General features: G+C 31.5%; 3 protein-coding genes across 3 annotated transcripts; 2 read left to right on the top strand and 1 right to left on the bottom strand.

The window, feature by feature from the left end:
• Positions 1-6,007: 6,007 nt before the first annotated feature.
• LOC124938430 lies at positions 6,008-7,405 on the top strand. Its single transcript, XM_047478869.1, has one exon. It carries the CDS (start codon positions 6,045-6,047, stop codon positions 6,915-6,917), a length of 873 nt encoding a protein of 290 aa, XP_047334825.1. The 5' UTR covers positions 6,008-6,044; the 3' UTR covers positions 6,918-7,405.
• Positions 7,406-11,431: 4,026 nt separating this feature from the next.
• Positions 11,432-12,251, top strand: LOC124937868 (photosystem I chlorophyll a/b-binding protein 6, chloroplastic-like). The gene has a single exon (XM_047478198.1). The coding sequence runs from the start codon at positions 11,432-11,434 to the stop codon at positions 11,885-11,887; it is 456 nt and encodes a 151-aa protein (XP_047334154.1). The 3' UTR covers positions 11,888-12,251.
• Positions 12,252-13,003: 752 nt separating this feature from the next.
• LOC124937867 (photosystem I chlorophyll a/b-binding protein 6, chloroplastic-like) lies at positions 13,004-18,069 on the bottom strand. The gene is made up of 4 exons (XM_047478197.1): positions 18,022-18,069; positions 13,437-13,516; positions 13,263-13,300; positions 13,004-13,194 (listed from the first exon to the last, which is right to left on the bottom strand). Exons 1-4 carry the CDS (start codon positions 18,067-18,069, stop codon positions 13,004-13,006), a joined length of 357 nt encoding a protein of 118 aa, XP_047334153.1.
• Between the last annotated feature and the right edge of the window lie 1,264 nt (positions 18,070-19,333).

Below are 19,333 nucleotides of genomic sequence, written 5' to 3'. Positions count from 1 at the left end.
GAAGTATGATAACCCTTTTAAGCTTCATCACCATCGGAGAGACAAAAATATGAGAGAGAGAGAGTCTGGTCTAATGAGGGAATATATAGAAGGTTTATAAAACTTGTTTGATATTGGTTTTGTATATATATTTTTTTTTATTTTTTTAAAAGAAAATAATTTTTAATAAAAAAATAATTTATATAAATTTTTAACTGATTTAATTACTAAAATTATTTTTCAAATAATAAATATTTTTACATTATAACTTTAATTATTTAAGTATAACAATTAGTTTATTTTAGAAAAAAAAGTTAATCTAAATTCTAAACATATGTACTTATATAAAAATTATCTCATTTAGCAAATTAAAACTATTTCTTTTTTAAATTTAATTATTTTTTAATTAAATATTTATTTTTTTTTTCATTCTTTCTTTTTATTAATTAATTAATTAATTTCTCCCTCTTTTTATTATTAATTAATTAATTATTTTTCTTTTGTATTATTATTATTATTTTGTTTTATAATCTTGATTATTATTATTAATTTCGATGAATTAATATATATTATTATCCAAATTCATGTCGAAAAATGAGTCAATGTAATATTCAAATATTAGCTCTAAAAGTGATTAAATAATTTTAAAATAATCAATTTTATAGAAAGAATGTGGAGTTCTCCATTAATTAACTTTATTTAATATTAAAATTAAAATTTGAATTATCAATTCTCGGTTAAACCTGGTTAACTGACCGAAACTAGAACCAATAAAATCGGTATCAATAATGATCGTTTTTGTAAAATAAAATGAAAACCAGATTAACCGATAATAATAAAAAACAATCTATATAAATGAAATCAATCAAAAGCATTATATTGAAAATATAAATTTCTAACTTCACTCAATTACTTACTCTCCATAATTTAGCTAGAAACATAATTGCATTTTATGTCATATCATATCATGCATCTCATTAAACTTTGTGTATTTATTGTCCACACATGCATATAATAATTGAATTTGAGAGCTCTTTCTTTTTAAATAATAATTTAATTACTAAATCAAAATAAAAAATAAATTTCTTTTAAATTTTAAAATAATTCAGTTAGATCATGCTAAATTATTTTTAAAAATTTAAACTTAAGAAACATTTCTTAAGAAAAAAAATAATTGATTAAGATCTTAAATGAAAATGCAAATTTATTTTTGGGCTGGAGTATTATCTGGGTGGGCCACATTATTTTACTTTTTGAATCATTTAAGATGAAGTCCAGTTATTGAGTTCGATATTTGAGCCCAAAATCATTACTCATTTGCCGCCATGGGAGAATTCAACTGCTTTCTCTTCTTCTTCTTCTTCTTCTTCTTCTTCTGCGTTTCCATTTTGAAAGATCTTTGATATCTTCAATTCTACTATGAATGAATCTATGATCACTAGCAAGTAGACCGCTTCAATTCTTCCCTGTTCAGGTTGCGTTTATTCATCTAAATGTTATCTTCATATTCTACCTAATGAAACAGGTTTCCGATTTTATGCTATCTGTCATTTTGAAGAATTATTCTACACTCCGTTTCTGTACATGGCGGAAATTAGTGTGGTTTTCAGTTTATTTTAAGTCTACAAAGCTTTCTCCTCCTTCATTATACTATTAGTTCCATTCGTTATCAAAATTGACGTGAAATCCGATGTTATTTGTTGATCGATGAATTAAGATGATCTTTATGCTTATCAAAATTGACGTGAAATCTGTTTTTGCTGTTATGCTTCTGGTTTTCAGTCAGATCTTGGTATTACTGAGTAGGAATGAAGCAATTCCAGGTAATGTTTTGCACTTGATTCTCAAGTTTCATTCTCTATAAACAATTTTAAAAGATGTCTAACTTGTTGATGATAAAGGAATGACTGTGTCAAATTCATTAAGTACTAATAGCTGTAAGAGTCAACTGTTGTTCTGTACCTTTAGTTTATGGTCATTGTTTATCTTTATTGTTAGTTGCTTCTATTACATCATTGCTGTTAAGTGAAAACATCCAATTTGCTAATCAGTTTGGTATATAATTATAATATTTTGGTCAAAGTGTCTATCTGTGGTTCATTGCATATATTAGAATTACTAACTTGGAATTCTGTGATATTGAATGTCAATTATATAAAATGTTCTTTGAGATTCATGTGCATGTCCTTTTCAAGGGCCACCAATCTGGCATTCCCATTTACAACTTTGTGAATAAAATATGACCCACCATTCATTTTTCAATCATGATTTGGGAATCTTGGTTATTTCATGGTGATAGCTAATCTATTGTTTATACTTTCTTTTCTATCAGTTTCCATATGATGACTAATTGCGCAGCTTGCAAACAATGAGAACGATTAAATGCTGCAAAAGGTAACAAGTGGTAATGCGGCTATTACAGTTACATGTGGTTGTCTTGAAAATCGCTAGTGCAGAATTTGAAGAATAGAGGTGTGTTTTGCATCCCATAGGGTAGTACCCTTTTAAATACAATGTACACAGTTTTCCTAGGATCACTCTTCATTCTTATAATCATGAGATATTTATCAATTTATATATTTTCCAACTAATTAGAGATAATATATTTCTAATAATTAGGACATGACCTTATAAATCTAATAAATTAAATTATCCTCTAATTAGTTCAAATATTTTCAACACTCCCCTCAATATGGGTTGTATAGATTGTACATGCCCAACTTGCAATTAAGCTATTTGAATCTTGAACTTGAAAAGTGTTAGTGCGGAATTTAAGAATGATGGAAGTTTGTTTTTTCATTCCATGGGGGCAGTACCCTTTAAATACCAATGTGCATGAGTTTCCTAGGACCACTCTTCATCCCTATAATCATGGGATATTAATCAATTAATATATTTTCCAACTGATTAAAGATAATTATGTTCCTAATAATTAGAACATAACTTAAGATAAATTATCAATCTAATAAATTCAAAATATTCTCAACACTCCTCAAGATGGGCTGTATTGATGGTTCATTGCCAACTTGCAGTTAAGCTCTTCAAATCTTGCACTTGGTAAGGCCTTTGTTATATTTTCCAACATGGAGTGTCTATCAATGTCTACGTGCTTAGTTCTGTCATGGTGAACTGGATTTTTCACCATACTAAGAACTGATTGATTGTCACCCAATATGGAGGTTGAAGAGTTTCTAAGAACTTACAATTCTTCGAGGAGTCTCTGTATCCACAATCTTTCACATATACCTAGAGCCAATGTTCCAAGTTCTGATTCTAGACACAACTGCTTGTTTCTTGCTCTTCCAACGAACTAGATTACTCTATACATAAGAGCAATATGCAATGATTGCTTTTCGATCCTCTAGGTTGCTAGCGTGATCAATATAAAATTAAGTTCTTTAGCTATTACCCTTTCTGAACATCAAGCCTTTTCTGGGTGAGAGCTTGGGATAACTGAGAATTTATACACTGGCCTGCATACGTTATTCAGTTGGCTTTTGTATAAACTGGATTACTAAACTTACAACAAACTAATTAGATATTTTGCCTTGTTTGTTGAAGGTAGATAAGTTGACGAACCAACTTTTGATACCTTCCGATATCCACCTATGGACTTTCCAACTATGCTACACGTTTTTTCTTAGCCTCCATTATTAGTTTACAACCTAGCATTCCAGTCTCTTTTAGCAAAATCAAGAGTGTATTTCCTTTGAGTTACAACTATTCCATCATTTGTCTTCTTATTTCCATTCTCAATAAATATGCTTACCTTTAATATTCCATTTCCATTCCTTTGAGGCTCTCGATTGAACTGGAAGGTCTGTCTCACACAATTCTCAAGTAGTTATTGGTAACTGCCGGCCTATGGAGATTTATTGCCTTAGTATGTTTATATTTACACATAAAGTTAACTAATGTAAAAGTTGAATTATAATGAAAAAAATAAAAGCACCTCTTAGTATTTCCAAATTATATCATAGTATTTTGTTTTCTTTTCTACAGGTAGTTGTGGTTAGTGCAACTAATAAGAGAATACACATTGTCATTTAGGGACGTCACTGGTCAACTAACCTATCCAACTCTCCCTTTAGTGAACCCTGAAATAATTCATTGTGAAAAATAGCATGTTTGCTAAAATAGAGAGTATTATGAAAGAATAGTAGTTGTACTAGTACAAAAGGTAGGAATACCCTTTACCTAATAATCCAATGTTAGGTTGGAGATCCAAAAATCCTAAAAATTGAAAGCTGAAGCTGCTCTTAGCATGCCTCAATATTATCTGCCTTTGGAACTGCATTTTGTTCTAAAAAGATTCAATGTTGGAAAATTTCCCCAATCATTTTGGCAATTATATGGATCGAACAATGAAGTGTTTTTATATTCGTATCACATTTATTTTTTTTACAAAATAATTAATTGCCTAGAATTATATTGTTTTCCTAAATTTCTTCATTGATTTATTGTGAAACAAACCATTATTTAGATGCTAGTTTTTTTCCTCCTATTATACTTGTATTTTTCATCATAACCATAATATCATATGTTTGACATATTTAGAATACCCATCTTTTATATCATATAAAATATAAACAGATAAGGATAGTAGGTGAATGCTCACAATAAGCATGAACTAAGGGCTTAGCATATTGCGTTGTTAGATTCGGTTTTCATTGAAATCATGATAGGAACAATGTGTTGCTATCCTAACCTACTCCAGATATTATTGGAATTTTAAACTAATTTCATTAATTGAATGAAAATATAAATTTAGATAAATAAATTAAATGTAATTTAATCCAAATAAATATAAATTCATACCAAATTCACATATGAATTATAAATGAATGAGATTTGTTGTATGAAATATTAGGCCGATGGAGTCATTTGATTGATAAATGAATTTATTGTGGTGGTTTAATTTCCAGCTATAACACTCATATTAAAACTCTTCATATCTTATATCTCTTCTTTACTCATTTCATTATCTTTTTAGAATTCGAAAGGTTCTTTCTTTGTTTTTTTGAGTGTTCTTCGAGTTCTTCACTCAATCGAGTGTTCTTCGAGTTTTTCACTTAATCGAGTGTTCTTGACTTATCGTATTTCCGTTGAAACCCGGTGATTAATTCCAGTATTTTGTCAAGTTCGTTGCGTAGTAATTTTGGTGCTGAATCACTACTAATTTCGTTGTACTCTGAGAGACAGTCATCCGTGATTAGCTCAAGCACAAGGGAAGTGAAGACAGTAAAACTGTTTTAAGAGAAATGTGCTAAACACATTTCTCGAATCAACATTGTATTCTGATAATTTCATTATTTGTAATATTGTATTTAACTAATTTATTTGTAGCATCGTTTATATATATATATGTTATTTTCAAAAGACAAGATTCTTGACAAATATTAATTGAGGTTAGCTAAAAATAACCGAAGACTTGGTTAAAAGGAAAAAGAAAATGCATGCTTTCTATACCCACCAATCCATCCAATCTTTAACATTCATTCTATTTCTATAACAGACATAGAAAGTTAGGAAACCTATCATCATCATCATTAATTGTGTATGCCAAAAAAACGTCTGAGCGACTACTACCAAGTCCTAATTACAAAAGGACAAGAAAGAATCATTAGTTAATCATATCTCTTTGATTAAACTAATCATTCAATTTTTTTATTATAGCTTTGAGCTCAAAACTATATTTATATTTCGAGATCAGTCAACCATTAATTTACAACTATTTCTGTCGGCTTGTTCCTCTAGATGTGTTTTAATTTAATTTTTATTGATGAACTGTCAAAAAATAGTTTTAAAATGGTGAAGGGGGATTTAATAGCTCAATTTTCAATCTTTGAGGTAAGGTTGGAAGTTTCATATTTAATGAGCATGATAGACTGGTCAAGAAGCCTGCACATTTTGCTCATTCCCCACTCCCATTTCCTCCATGTCTCTTTTAATTGGCTTTTCATTATATTTTTTTATCAATATTTATATGTAATATAATGTAAAGCACATAGAGAAAGAAGCAGACCCTTTTCTTCTCTTCTCTTCTCTTCTCTGGGTTAATTAACATGAGAGATATAACAGCTTGTTACAGTGAACATGCCATTAACATCTCTGATTCCTACTGTTCAGGTCCTTCAAACAGACCATATGTGTCTCAAAATTCAACACCTTCAATCCGAGAAGCAGTTTCATGTATCTACAAGGCCAGGAAGAAATTTCTCATAAAAATCACTTGGTGTAGTCTCTCTGGCCAAGGATTCACCATTAATGTATGTGAAGGAAACCCATCTTCAAACTCTAAATTCGGTTCATATTCCAGACAGCTAAGAAAGTTAAAAGGTTCGAAGAAGTTTGAATTTTGCAATTCAAAGGTTGATATCATTTGGGATCTTTCCTCAGCAAAGTATGTTTCAGGGCCTGAACCAATTAGTGGGTATTACGTGTCTGTCTTCATTGATTCAGAACTCGGTCTTCTCCTTGGTGATATGAAAGATGTTCTTGAACTGAGAAAACTCAAGAATGGGATTGAATACTCTATCATTTCTCGCAGTGAACATTTCTCTGGCAATGATGCTGTGTATACGACTAAGGCTCGGTTCTGTGATTCTGGATTGAGCCACGAGATAACGATCAGATGCGTTGGGGAGGAGAAGGGTAGGAGGAATTCTGTTTTGGAAATTTGTATTGATAAGAAGAATGTTATAAAAGTGAAGAGATTGCAATGGAATTTTCGAGGGAATCAGACTATCTTTGTGGATGGGATTCTTGTGGATATGATGTGGGATTTACACGATTGGTTGTTTAGTTCATCTTCTTCTGGTTCTTCTGCTGTGTTCATGTTCAAAACGAGGAGTGGAGATGATAGCAGGCTGTGGATGGAAGAAAATGATCAGTTTGGATTCTGTCTGTTGATTTGTGCAAGTAAGAACCCTGAATGATTCTTTTTGTCTCTTTTTTTTTTTCATGTGAATTAATTTATTATTAGATTTGCATAGGATCTCTGGAATTCCAGAAATGGAGGATTTAGGGTTAGTTTGAATCAGTGGGAAATGAAATTTGAACATTTTATCTAAAATTTTAGGAGATGAGACATTAAGACTCACACATGGGATTCACATCAAGACAGACAGATAGAGGAATTTCTTGTTTTGTTTGCTTTAATGCAAATAATAAATAAATTTGAGCATTTTCTCTTGGCATGTAGCTAGTGGATGGTTTGTGGGGACAAATAAATAAGGTTGTTACCATCACAAAATTATTGACTATTTTTTTAACAATTTTATGAAATGGACTTGCTATGGAATAGGGTTCCCCTTTAATTGGTTTAACTTATTGCTAAGGAAAGAGTCATGTGGGTTTTTTCTTATTGCTTCATTTTTGGAGTATAATTTGTTCTTGATCTGTAAAACATTAATGGTTTCACTCTCTCACACACACATACACACATGGGATGGATGGATGGATGGATTTATTTTAATAAAGTTTTCATTTTGAAATGGTTATGGAGATTCTTACATGATGTTTCTTCACATGATGATGTTCTTACAATGTCAAAGTGGCTCAAAAGTTTTATAGTAAATGTCAAACATTATTTGTATCATTCTTCTTTCAATTTAGTTGAAAGAAATCTTAGATGAACATAATTATGTTAATATAAGGTCACTACTATTTTTTTTTTTTTTTAACAACATAGCAATTTTATTTTAGAGATGATAAAGAGCACGAATACTATTAACAAGAAAGTTGGACTATAAATGTTCAATATTTTGTCTGAATCAATATTCGACTGAATTTAAATTCATCGAATTTGAATAAACGGAATTCGAATTTCATTTTTCGAGTTTTGAATCGAATTTTAAACCAATTCGAATTCAAATACGTTTTTTCGGTTTAATTTTCGAGTTGGGTTATATATTATATATTTTATTAGATATCTTTTCAAATATATAAGACTCTAATTTTTAAAATTATTTGATAATAAAAAAAAAATAGTATAAGTGCAATTATTGTAATAAATAGTACAATAATATATGTGTTCAATATTTCGTCTGAATTGAATATATGACTGAATTTTAATTCACTGAAATCAAATAAACTGAATTCGAATTTCAATATTTTGTTCGATTTTCAAATTTGCATAAAAAAAATAAAATATTGAAAAACCGAATTGAATAACTCGAATAAGTCGAAACCGAACCGATGAACACCTTAGTTAACGAGAATGTCACATTATTTTCGTCAATTTTTTTGTTAATATTATTTCCGCTCTATGTCATTTTTTTTTATATATTTATTTTGTTTCATGCTTAATTTATGGATTTTGTTTCCATCAGGTGTGTGTGCTATTTTTACATTTTAACATGAAAAATGAAAATTAAAAAAAAAATGAAAATGAAAAAAAGACAAGTGGCTAGAATACAAAACCATATTAAGTTGTCAAATAGGAGTGTGCATAAGAGCGGCCTAAAATAAAATTTTAAGAATATGTTTTCTTGGGCTGGATTTGAATCCATTTATATAAAACATTAATCTCATAAAGAAAACTATTAACTAATTAGGTTAATTTTTTTTTAATAATTTTAATATTAAAATATTATGTATCTCTTAATGCTTCTTAAAATAAATGCAAACCCTAAACTTTTTCAAACCATAAATAAGAGAACCAACCTCACATGTAATGCAATTGCGCAATTCACCATATTTTTAAAAGTAAATCTTTAACTTTTAAAAGTTTAATTATTAGGTAATAGACTACAAGCTAGAATCAATGGGGATTCAAAATTCACCTATTAGTTTCAATTTACATTTATCTTAAATTCTTTATTGGAAAAAAGCTCACTTAGACGTATGTACTTGTACAACTAGCTCACTTAAACGTATATACTAATAAAATGTCATTTAAACGTACGTACTATCAAAAATTGGCTTATTTAGCCTCTTCTTACGACCATAATTAACTTTTATTTTTAAATTTATATATTTATTAATTAAATATTAATATATTTTCTCTCTCCTCCCTTTTCATTTATTATTAATAAATGAACCATATATTTTCTTTTTATAATTTTTTTTATTTATATATGAATATTTATGATTGATTATTTTAATTTTATTTTATATATATATATATATATGAGCATTCATTATTAATTATTTTAATTCTATATTTCTTTTTCTTTTTTATATATATTTTTTTATATTCACATTAATTATTTTAAAATTGTTTAATCCCAATAATTGAATATAACAATAAAAATTCTTTCAACAATAAAAATCCTTCAACACAAAAATAAATTAATTAAAAATTAAGAATTGAATAATAATAAAAACGCATTTATCAAACACCAAAATAGTAATAATCAAATATTAGACAAAACAATTCTTTTACTACTAATATAAGTCGTGAATAAAACTTAAATAAAAAATTATTAATTTCATTTTTATTTATATTAAACTAAATAAGAATTTTTTTTTTTTATTTTTATTATATTAAATTAAATAAGAAAAATCCTTTCAAAAAATTATTACAGTAAAACATAAAATTCATAAATAAGTTGTTAAATTAAAAAACAAATTAGAATTTAAGAAATATAAGAAATAAAAACTAATAAAAAAAGAAGATTAAATATAAAAGAGAAATTAATATTAAAATAATAAAACATTTAAGAATAAAATAAATTACCTAGTTTAATTAATGAAAAAGAAGGAGAGAGAAAATATATTAATATTTAATTAATAAATATATAAATTTAAAAATAAAAGTTAACCATGGTTATTAAAAGAGGCTAAATGAGCCAATTTTTGATAGTACATATGTTTAAATGATCTTTTATTAGTATATACGTCTAAGTGAGCTAGTTGTACAAGTACATACGTCTAAGTGAGCTTTTTTCCTTCTTTATTTGTCACTTTGTATCCTTTAACCAATAGAGTTTGAAAAATGTTGGACATTCAAAATTGGGGTTTTTCAGATGCTGAGTGTTACTCAGGTTGATAACACGAAACTCTTGCATCTCATTTTTTTTTTTTTTTATAATTAAATTGTTATATATCTTATTTTTCTTTTTCTTTTAGAAACGACGAACAAACAAACATAAAAGGATGACAATTTTTTAATTTCATTTAGTTTTGTCGTTCTTGATTATCCATTCGACTTTTGTCATTAACAACTCTATAATTTATCAAATACTCAACATAAAATAATGCCAAATAGTAAAAACATTGCAAAAGTATAGAGGATTTATATATGGAGGTATTTCAAAGGGGAAATTTGATAATATAACCCTTAAAAGAAGGATATTTTGATTTTTAACCTTACTAATAAAGTTTTTGTTTTTTAACCTTTTTTTTAAATTTTTTCCAATTTTACCCTTAATAACCTTTTTACTTTTTTTTTTCTTTTTTTTCTTCCTTTTCCTTTCCCCTTCTCCTTCCCGTTTTCCCTTTACTCCCCGTCTCTTCCTCTTCTTGGCGACACGGCGACACCGTCCCTCTCTCTTCCCCGGCGACACAGCCCCGCGCCACCGTTCCTCTCTCTTCCTCGGCGACACAGCCCCACGCTCAACCCCTCTCTTTCCTTTGCTCAACCCTTCTCTCACTATGACCGCATTCTTCGAAACATGGTACTTTTTGCGTTTTCTAGTTGATAGTTTGTTAAAGTGAAAGTTCTTGATATACTTTGGTTGTTCCTCTAATTCTTGCTTTTCATAAGTTATTAAGTAGTATTTAGTTAGAGTTAAAATGCTTAGTTTAGGGTTTGGGCTTTGGGCGTGGCTCTTGGGCGTGGGTCGTGGCCCTTGGGCGTGGGTCGTGGCCCTTGGGCGTGGGGCGTGGCCCTTGGGCGTGGGGCGTGGCCCTTGGGCGTGGGGCGTGGCCCTTGGGCGTGGGGAGTGGCCCTTGGGCGTGGTGCGTGGCCCTTGAGCGTGGGGAGTGGCCCTTGGGCGTGGGGCGTGGCCCTTGGGCGTGGGGCGTGGCCCTTGGGCGTGGGGCGTGGCCCTTGGGCGTGGGGCGTGGCCCTTGGGCGTGGGGCGTGACCCTTGGGCGTGGGGGCCCTTGGGCCTTACTTCCCTACCCTGTTTCTGTTTTCATTATCTTCCTTCACTACTAGCTAGATACCAGTACTAATATCTGATTTGGTCTGTAAAAATAGGGAAATACCCAGAAAGTTATCGAGAAAGATGTCACATTTTTCTTCTGTAAAGACTCTCCTCCTCCCTGGTTCGATGGCAGGTATCCACATTTACTCTTTAATCTCTATTAATCTTGATCATAATACTGTTTGATATTCTCAATAATAAAAAAACTTGTATTTATTCTTCTACACATACTGCATCACTAAATTCCTTGTCATTTTTTGTTCTCGTAGTATTTCAGGAGATTTTGGATTCGACCCACTTGGATTAGGTAAGCGTGCATTTGTTTGATAGATTGAAGAAAACCAATCATATGTTAAATGGATGGTTTGATCTCAGGATCTGATTCGGAACTGCTGAAATGGTTTGCACAAGCTGAGCTAATACACAGCAGATGGGCAATGCTTGCTGTGTCTGGAATTCTGATTCCAGAATGGCTAGAAAGTCTGGGGTTTATTGAGAAGTTCTCTTGGTACGATGCAAGAGCACAAGAATACTTCGCAGATTCCACAACTCTGTTTGTGGTGCAATTGGGGCTAATGGGTTGGGTTGAAGGACGGAGATGGGCAGACATAATAAAACCAGGGTGCGTGGATATAGAACCGAGTTTTCCACATAAGAAGAAGCCAGAGGTCGATGTTGGCTATCCAGGCGGGCTTTGGTTCGGCCCTTTGATGTGGGGTAGAGGGTCACCGGAGCCAGTGATGGTTCTTAGGACTAAAGAGATCAAGAATGGTCGGCTTGCCATGCTTGCATTCATTGGGTTTGTTTTTTAGGCAATTTATACAGGACAAGGCCCTTTAGAGAATCTTTCAGCTCATATTGTTGATCCAGGACACTACAATGTCTTCTCGGTACTGCAACTTTCATGCTTCGATCATATTCTTAATTTTCCAGATTGAAACATCAAATTTTGTACTAATTTTGAAAACATTTGGTTTGCAGGCTTTCACATCGCACTAGTGCTTGCTCTGCAGTAAGGAAGGAGCGCCAAGAATTTACATGCCAACGATGCTGTGTTTCTTCTTGTCTTCTTGATTTTGTCCATTTGCAAATGTAAATATTATTTGAAAATGACCATTCGGATTATTTGTTGGTCAAATCTCGATGTGCTCTTAATGAAAAGATACGAAATTCATGCTATATTTCTATAAGTTTAAACATGGTGAAAGTTAAGCTTAAACATGGTGAAAGTGAAAACCATGATCCAACTTCAGAATTGAGCTCAAATAACATGCCTGAAATTCCTACCTGAGTCAAGTGAATTAGATGCAACTGCATAGAAACTTGACATGAGTTAGGTTACTCAAAAAAAGGATTTCTATTTGACGATTCAAACCACTAAATCAAAGATGAGACAAAATTATAATAAATAAAAAGATACTATGTATTATGTAACCCCTGAACTAAGGCATTGCTTGATGTTTTAATGATACTTTTCTATGAATATCTTGTTTTATATAAAAAAAAATATGAAAATTAATCCAACTAAAAAATCAAAAAGTAATAAGTAATGACAAAATATATACTTTCCCTTGAAGTAAGAATCATTTTGTAGATTGTATGATATGTATATACATTATACAATATACATAGGTCCAACTTTAACAATAAATGGCTATATATGACAGGTCGTCCTCATGTTTTTCATGCCTAAACCCGAGCAAATAAATAAATGATTAATTATAGGAGGGAGATCTCTAAAACGACAAGTACAAAATATCACACAACATTGAATCTACATAAAGAATTAACAAAATCTGAATGACTGACAGTAATTATAGCATAATAGATTATTAGTGTAGAGAGAAAGGTGGATTTAATTTGATCATCCTCCCTATCGTTTCACACGCATATCTTTCACACATGAAATGATATGGGGTTTTCCATTTTCAGAATATATATAAAGGTGTGGAATCTGCGAAGTATTCTTGTGCTCCTGCATCGTACCAAGAGAACTTCTCAATAAACCCCAGACTTTCTAGCCATTCTAGAATCAGAATTCCAGACACAGCAAGCATTGCCCATCTGCTGTGTGTTAGCTCAGCTTGTGCAAACCATTTCAGCAGTTCCGAATCAAATCCTGAGATCAAACCATCCATTTAACATATGATTGGTTTTCTTCAATCTATCAAACAAATGCACGCTTACCTAATCCAAGTGGGTCGAATCCAAAATCTCCTGAAATACTACGAGAACAAAAAATGACAAGGAATTTAGTGATGCAGTATGTGTAGAAGAATAAATACAAGTTTTTTTATTATTGAGAATATCAAACAGTATTATGATCAAGATTAATAGAGATTAAAGAGTAAATGTGGATACCTGCCATCGAACCAGGGAGGAGGAGAGTCTTTACAGAAGAAAAATGTGACATCTTTCTCGATAACTTTCTGGGTATTTCCCTATTTTTACAGACCAAATCAGATATTAGTACTGGTATCTAGCTAGTAGTGAAGGAAGATAATGAAAACAGAAACAGGGTAGGGAAGTAAGGCCCAAGGGCCACGCCCCACGCCCAAGGGTCACGCCCCACGCCCAAGGGCCACGCCCCACGCCCAAGGGTCACGCCCCACGCCCAAGGGCCACGACCCACGCCCAAGGGCCACGCCCCACGCCCAAGGGCCACTCCCCACGCCCAAGGGCCACGCCCCACGCCCAAGGGCCACGCCCCACGCCCAAGGGCCACTCCCCACGCCCAAGGGCCACGCCCCACGCCCAAGGGCCACGCCCCACGCCCAAGGGCCACGACCCACGCCCAAGGGTCACTCCTCACGCCCAAGGGCCACGCCCAAGGGCCACGACCCACGCCCAAGGGCCACGACCCACGCCCAAGAGCCACGCCCAAAGCCCAAACCCTAAACTAAGCATTTTAACTCTAACTAAATACTACTTAATAACTTATGAAAAGCAAGAATTAGAGGAACAACCAAAGTATATCAAGAACTTTCACTTTAACAAACTATCAACTAGAAAACGCAAAAAGTACCATGTTTCGAAGAATGCGGTCATAGTGAGAGAAGGGTTGAGCAAAGGAAAGAGAAGGGTTGAGCGTGGGGCTGTGTCGCCGAGGAAGAGAGAGGGACGGTGGCGCGGGGCTGTGTCGCCGGGGAAGAGAGAGGGACGGTGTCGCCGTGTCGCCAGGAAGAGGAAGAGACGGGGAGTAAAAGGAAAACGGGAAGGAGAAGGGGAAAGGAAAAGGAAGAAAAAAAAAAGAAAAAAGAAAAAAAAAAGTAAAAAGGTTATTAAGGGTAAAATTGGAAAAAATTTAGAAAAAAGGTTAAAAAACAAAAACTTTATTAGTAAGGTTAAAAATCAAAATACCCTTCTTTTAAGGGTTATATTATCAAATTTCCCATTTCAAAGCAATGGACTTATTTAAAAATATGTTATTTTCTTTTTCAGCTTATAATTTAATTAAATACACATTGAGATCATATTATCATGTGAAATAATTGAGTGATTACGTTAAACATCTTTGAAAAAATTAATTATAAACATTTTTTAAATGTTAAAATGTAAAAACACTAAAATAAAATAAAATAAAATAAAATGATGTTTTTAAATTGTTCAACTCAACGTGGACTTGCAGGCTGCAGCAACATGGCCGATTGTGGGCTACTGGGCCTTCTTACTAAGTTTGCTAAAATTTGTAAATTATAAATTATAATATCTCAATTTCTTATTAAAATTTGGAGTTATCTTTAAAATCTTACTAATATAGAATAAATTAATAATTTTTATTAAATAAATTCTTAAATTAATTATATTTATATAATTTTAAAATATTAGGAATTTATAAATAATTTGAACTTTACAAATTTATCTAAATTAAGTGAATTTATATTTATAAATAAGTGAACTAATATAATTAATTTTATAAACTTTTTTATAATTAATTATTATTTAAAACAAATAATTAAGGCATATATACTTAATTTTATATATTTATTAAAGACAGTTAAGTTAAGTAAAAAAATATATCTTAATTATATATATAAATATTTTTAAAACATGATATAAAAAAATAATAATAAAATTCAACCACGTTACCTAATACATTATTGAGCTCGTAGGTGCTCAAACAACGATTAATTCTCCGACCGACTCTAACAACTTTTAAAACGAATCTCAAAAAGTATCATAATAATAACATTATAAATGATACACATCAGACGACAACAATCATTAAATGTTTGACGATTTCTCTCTAACTAGATAGTTCACCATAAATTATTTTATATAGTAACAAAAATATGTAGGCCTGTCATATCAAACACATTAATCCAAACTTCTTAGCAGATAGTCCACTATGAATAGCGTTCCATTCAAAGAACGAAATCTTGGATAAAATATGTGACTCCCAAAACTTTCCTCAGCAAAAATCATATAGAATTATCTTAGTGAACAAATTATAGTAATGCCCCACATGAAACTATTCATGTCTTGTCAACACATAATGTTCTTATTAAGACGTGGACACTTACTTGCATACTACCAAAAATAATATACTATTATGGGAAGAACTCTTCATACACTAGTAAAAAAATGACTTTAATGATAAAAACTTTCGGTGAAAGCCTAATTGCCGTCGGTGATGGTTTTCATCGAGGCGACAAATGCTCTCAAAAGATTTCGATAATTCGACTGTCAGAAAGAAAAATTAGTATCACCGAGAGCATTTAGAGCCGTCAGAGATAATTCAATTCATTTACCGAGCATTAATGATAATATACATCAGGATTACAAGAGGTGTCTATTTCCAGTCACCTCCTCCAACACTAATCATTTTCCTCCATTTCCTTCATTCATCAATATCATCAGCAATTGATTCATCCTATCAAGGAAGAACTAAAGACCTAGATTCCTTGTTCATAGCTTTGAAGGCTTGGGGAAGATATCAGGTGTAAACTTCTGAGTTACATTCAAATTACCTTTCACCTTCATTGTACCCTGCATTCACCACCAATTTATTGAATAAACCACAAAACTGAATTGAAATTAAAGTACATCTCATGAAAGCCATCTGATGGTTCATTTTCCTTGATACAACTTTGATAAAGTTATTATTAGTAAAAGAGAATGTTGATGTGTTTTCCATCCTCACAAGGCCTTAAAATTCAAAATCAAACATTCATAACTCAAAGATTCAGAATCGAATTCAACAAACTTAACCTTTCTTCAGATCCACTATATAAACCTCCTCATTGATTCCAAGATTCTGAAAATTGAACAATGGATGACATAAGACTTAGTGAAAGGGAAAATAAACAAAATTGATCGAACAACGAGAGATAGAGAAGACGATATCAGACTTTAGGAACAATGTTAATCTGATAGACGATGCTGATATTTTTGATGAGTTCTTTGCCGAATTCAGATGAGATGTGAGCCTTCCTCTACTCAAAGATGCTTGCAAATTTGAGCGATTGAATAGAGTCCGCCATGGAAATTCCTTGTTTGGAGGTCCTTTTGCACAAAAGAGGTGACGATTTTGCAGATCGCAAATCACAAACGCCTCAATGAGTAGGATTTTATTCCCAAGAGAGCCGGCGATGGGGAGAGAAGGAGCATCCGAGAGGAAGAAGAAATAGGCGGCCACATAATTAGGGCAAAATAAGAATACTATTACCGATGGTGTTGTCGGGTGCTCTCGGTTATAATATTAAATGAATATAGCCGAGAGTTGTATCCAATTGCTCTCGGTAATAATAATTATCACCGATTGAAACCCTTTGCTCTCAGTATTATTAATAACTATCTACGAGGGAAACCCTTTACTCTCGGTGATATTAATATTCTCGAGAGCATTCTTACGCTCTCGACGATAATTCTCGATAATTGTACATATTTTACTAGTGCTAATGTTTAATATTTTTTTATATCTAATTCGGCTAACAAAATTACTAGACCGAAGATCAAACATGTCATTAACTATGACATTTTTACATATAGCAATGGAAACTAGCTCACGATACGTCACAACTAGACTTTTGACACAACACCAAATGTAGTCCCAAAACTTATCAAAGATCTATCCCCGATAATGAATCTAGACTGTTCACGATTTTTTTCCACGTAGAATAATTTTTTCCAAATGTTACACCCGCTTGATAATTAAACATTCTGGTGAACACTGGATCAATCTTGACCATACTTACATCTAATCATCGATGCCCAAAGACTATTCGACTCTGTTGTAAATTTACTACATTATTTCGATAGAAAAGTCTTATTAAAGAAAATAAGATCTCGAATATCCAAACCTCTTTATCTGTAAAACATTTAACCTTATCCCAATTAACTAAATGACAAAACGACGAGTTATAATATTCCCATATAAATTTACACATATCCTCTCAATTTTCACTGTCATACTCTTGGGGAGAATAAATACAAACATTATCTATGTAAGCATATATGACAACACACTGTTAATGAGGATTAACCGACTCCTTTCAAGATTATTTTAATTTTTCATCTAGATAATTTACATCAATTTTAGTGATAATCGAGTCTCAAGAGACATTGTATTATAATTTAGTACTTAATGACATACCAAATATGTTAGTGGAAGAGCACAAAATCTGAGCCCTAAAACATTTGTCAACCTCATCATTCTCCTATTCAAAACCTAATTTGGGAAAAATATCTAACTTATTATAAATAATTCGAAGACTGGAATATACACCGAATAATCATAAAATATCTCGAAGATGTTTAAAATTCGTTTAGGTATCCTAAACCATGTAGAACATGTCATCAACAAAAATCAAATATGATATAACAAAATGATATTTCATTGTCCCATAACCCACTCCATGGACGAGTCTCGAATTTTCTACGAAGACTATCATTTTTTAAAGGATTTTCATAACAATACCGAAGAAGAAATGAGAAAGTGAATCACCTTGTCTAATTCCTTGGGAGCTCTCAAAAAATCCTTAAGAACTCTCATTTACATTGAAAGAAAACTTAACCATCTAGAGGCAAAATCTAATCTAGCAAATCCATTTCATACACATTTTCATTTTGTCCATAACATCAAACAAAAACTCATAATTGACGTGATCATAAGTTTTTCGATGTCTAACTTGACAAAAGCATATTTGTCGTCTCCTAAATTAACTATCTCAATTCACTAATTGACTATTAATATCTGTAAGCACTAAAATTTTATCCTACCTAATTTATAAATTTAAAAATAATTATTTTGAATAAATAAATTTAAAATAATTAAAATAAAGGCCAAAACATGATTAAATAATTAATTAGAATAATTATTGTAATAATTAAACCCCAATTAATTAAAATAATGGCCAAGGAAAATAAATAAAATAATTTGAGATAAATGATGTATTTATTTTATCTCAAATTAATTGCAAGGGGCCAAAAGAAATTAAAATAAATAATTTAGGATAAATGTTGTATCCATTTTATTTCAAATAAATTATTTATAAAATCTCCAAAATATATAAAAAAATAAGCAACATAAATATTATGTTTATTTAAAATATTTTGTAGGTTAAAAATAAAGTCAAAAAGGATGAAAGAAAAATCAATTTAAAACAAGCCCTAAGGCTAAAAATGTAGTGTAATCTGTTGCAATCTATTGCAATCGAAATTAGGATAATTCATATAGACCTCACAACCATCAGATGAGCGCCCAAACTTCATCTAACAAACATAAGAGGATCGCGTAGCCTACTACAATGGAAGAGAAACGCTTCCGCACAACACTAGATCAACTAACGCGCACCTTAACGTCGTTAGCCTATACACTAATGAAATGCCTAACGCTGACGGAACGTGGACGGAACGCCAGGCGTCCACGCTTTGGCCAGAATGTATGTCATTTCCACTCCGATTTGTCTTCTTTCTCGCGACGAACGATATGATGAACAACATGGGACGGACCTAGAAATTTGAGTTGGGGTGGGCTTCAAAATATTTGAGGTGTGTTTAAGAAATTGACGAAAAATTTATGGATAAAATGAACGAATAAATGTAAGTGTTACCCATTTTGTAATAATTAGATAAGAAAATAGTGAATTAAATTAAAAATTAATAAAAATGTTAGATGTCATATCCCATTTTTACCGTAAAAAAAATATTTTTTTGGTAACATATATCATTAAAACATCTTTGTTTCACTATATTAGAAGAGGGAATCTATTAATATATATATATATATATATATATAATGATGCTTAATTTTTAAA

This window comes from Impatiens glandulifera, chromosome 5, assembly GCF_907164915.1.
Source record: "Impatiens glandulifera chromosome 5, dImpGla2.1, whole genome shotgun sequence".
NCBI classification, from domain to species: Eukaryota; Viridiplantae; Streptophyta; class Magnoliopsida; order Ericales; family Balsaminaceae; genus Impatiens; species Impatiens glandulifera.
Note: the sequence above shows the minus strand (reverse complement) of the source record. Positions and strands in the feature narration are given on the sequence as shown.

Coding starts and splice junctions, on each gene's coding strand:
- LOC124938430 (XM_047478869.1), top strand. CDS start 6,045: ATGAGAGATATAACAGCTTGTTACAGTGAACATGCCATTAACATCTCT.
- LOC124937868 (XM_047478198.1), top strand. CDS start 11,432: ATGGATGGTTTGATCTCAGGATCTGATTCGGAACTGCTGAAATGGTTT.
- LOC124937867 (XM_047478197.1), bottom strand. CDS start 18,069: ATGAGAGTTCTTAAGGATTTTTTGAGAGCTCCCAAGGAATTAGACAAG. Junction 13,301..13,436: donor CCTCCCTGGTTCGATGGCAG/GTATCCACATTT, acceptor TTGTTCTCGTAG/TATTTCAGGAGATTTTGGAT. Junction 13,195..13,262: donor ATTCGACCCACTTGGATTAG/GTAAGCGTGCAT, acceptor GTTTGATCTCAG/GATTTGATTCGGAACTGCTG.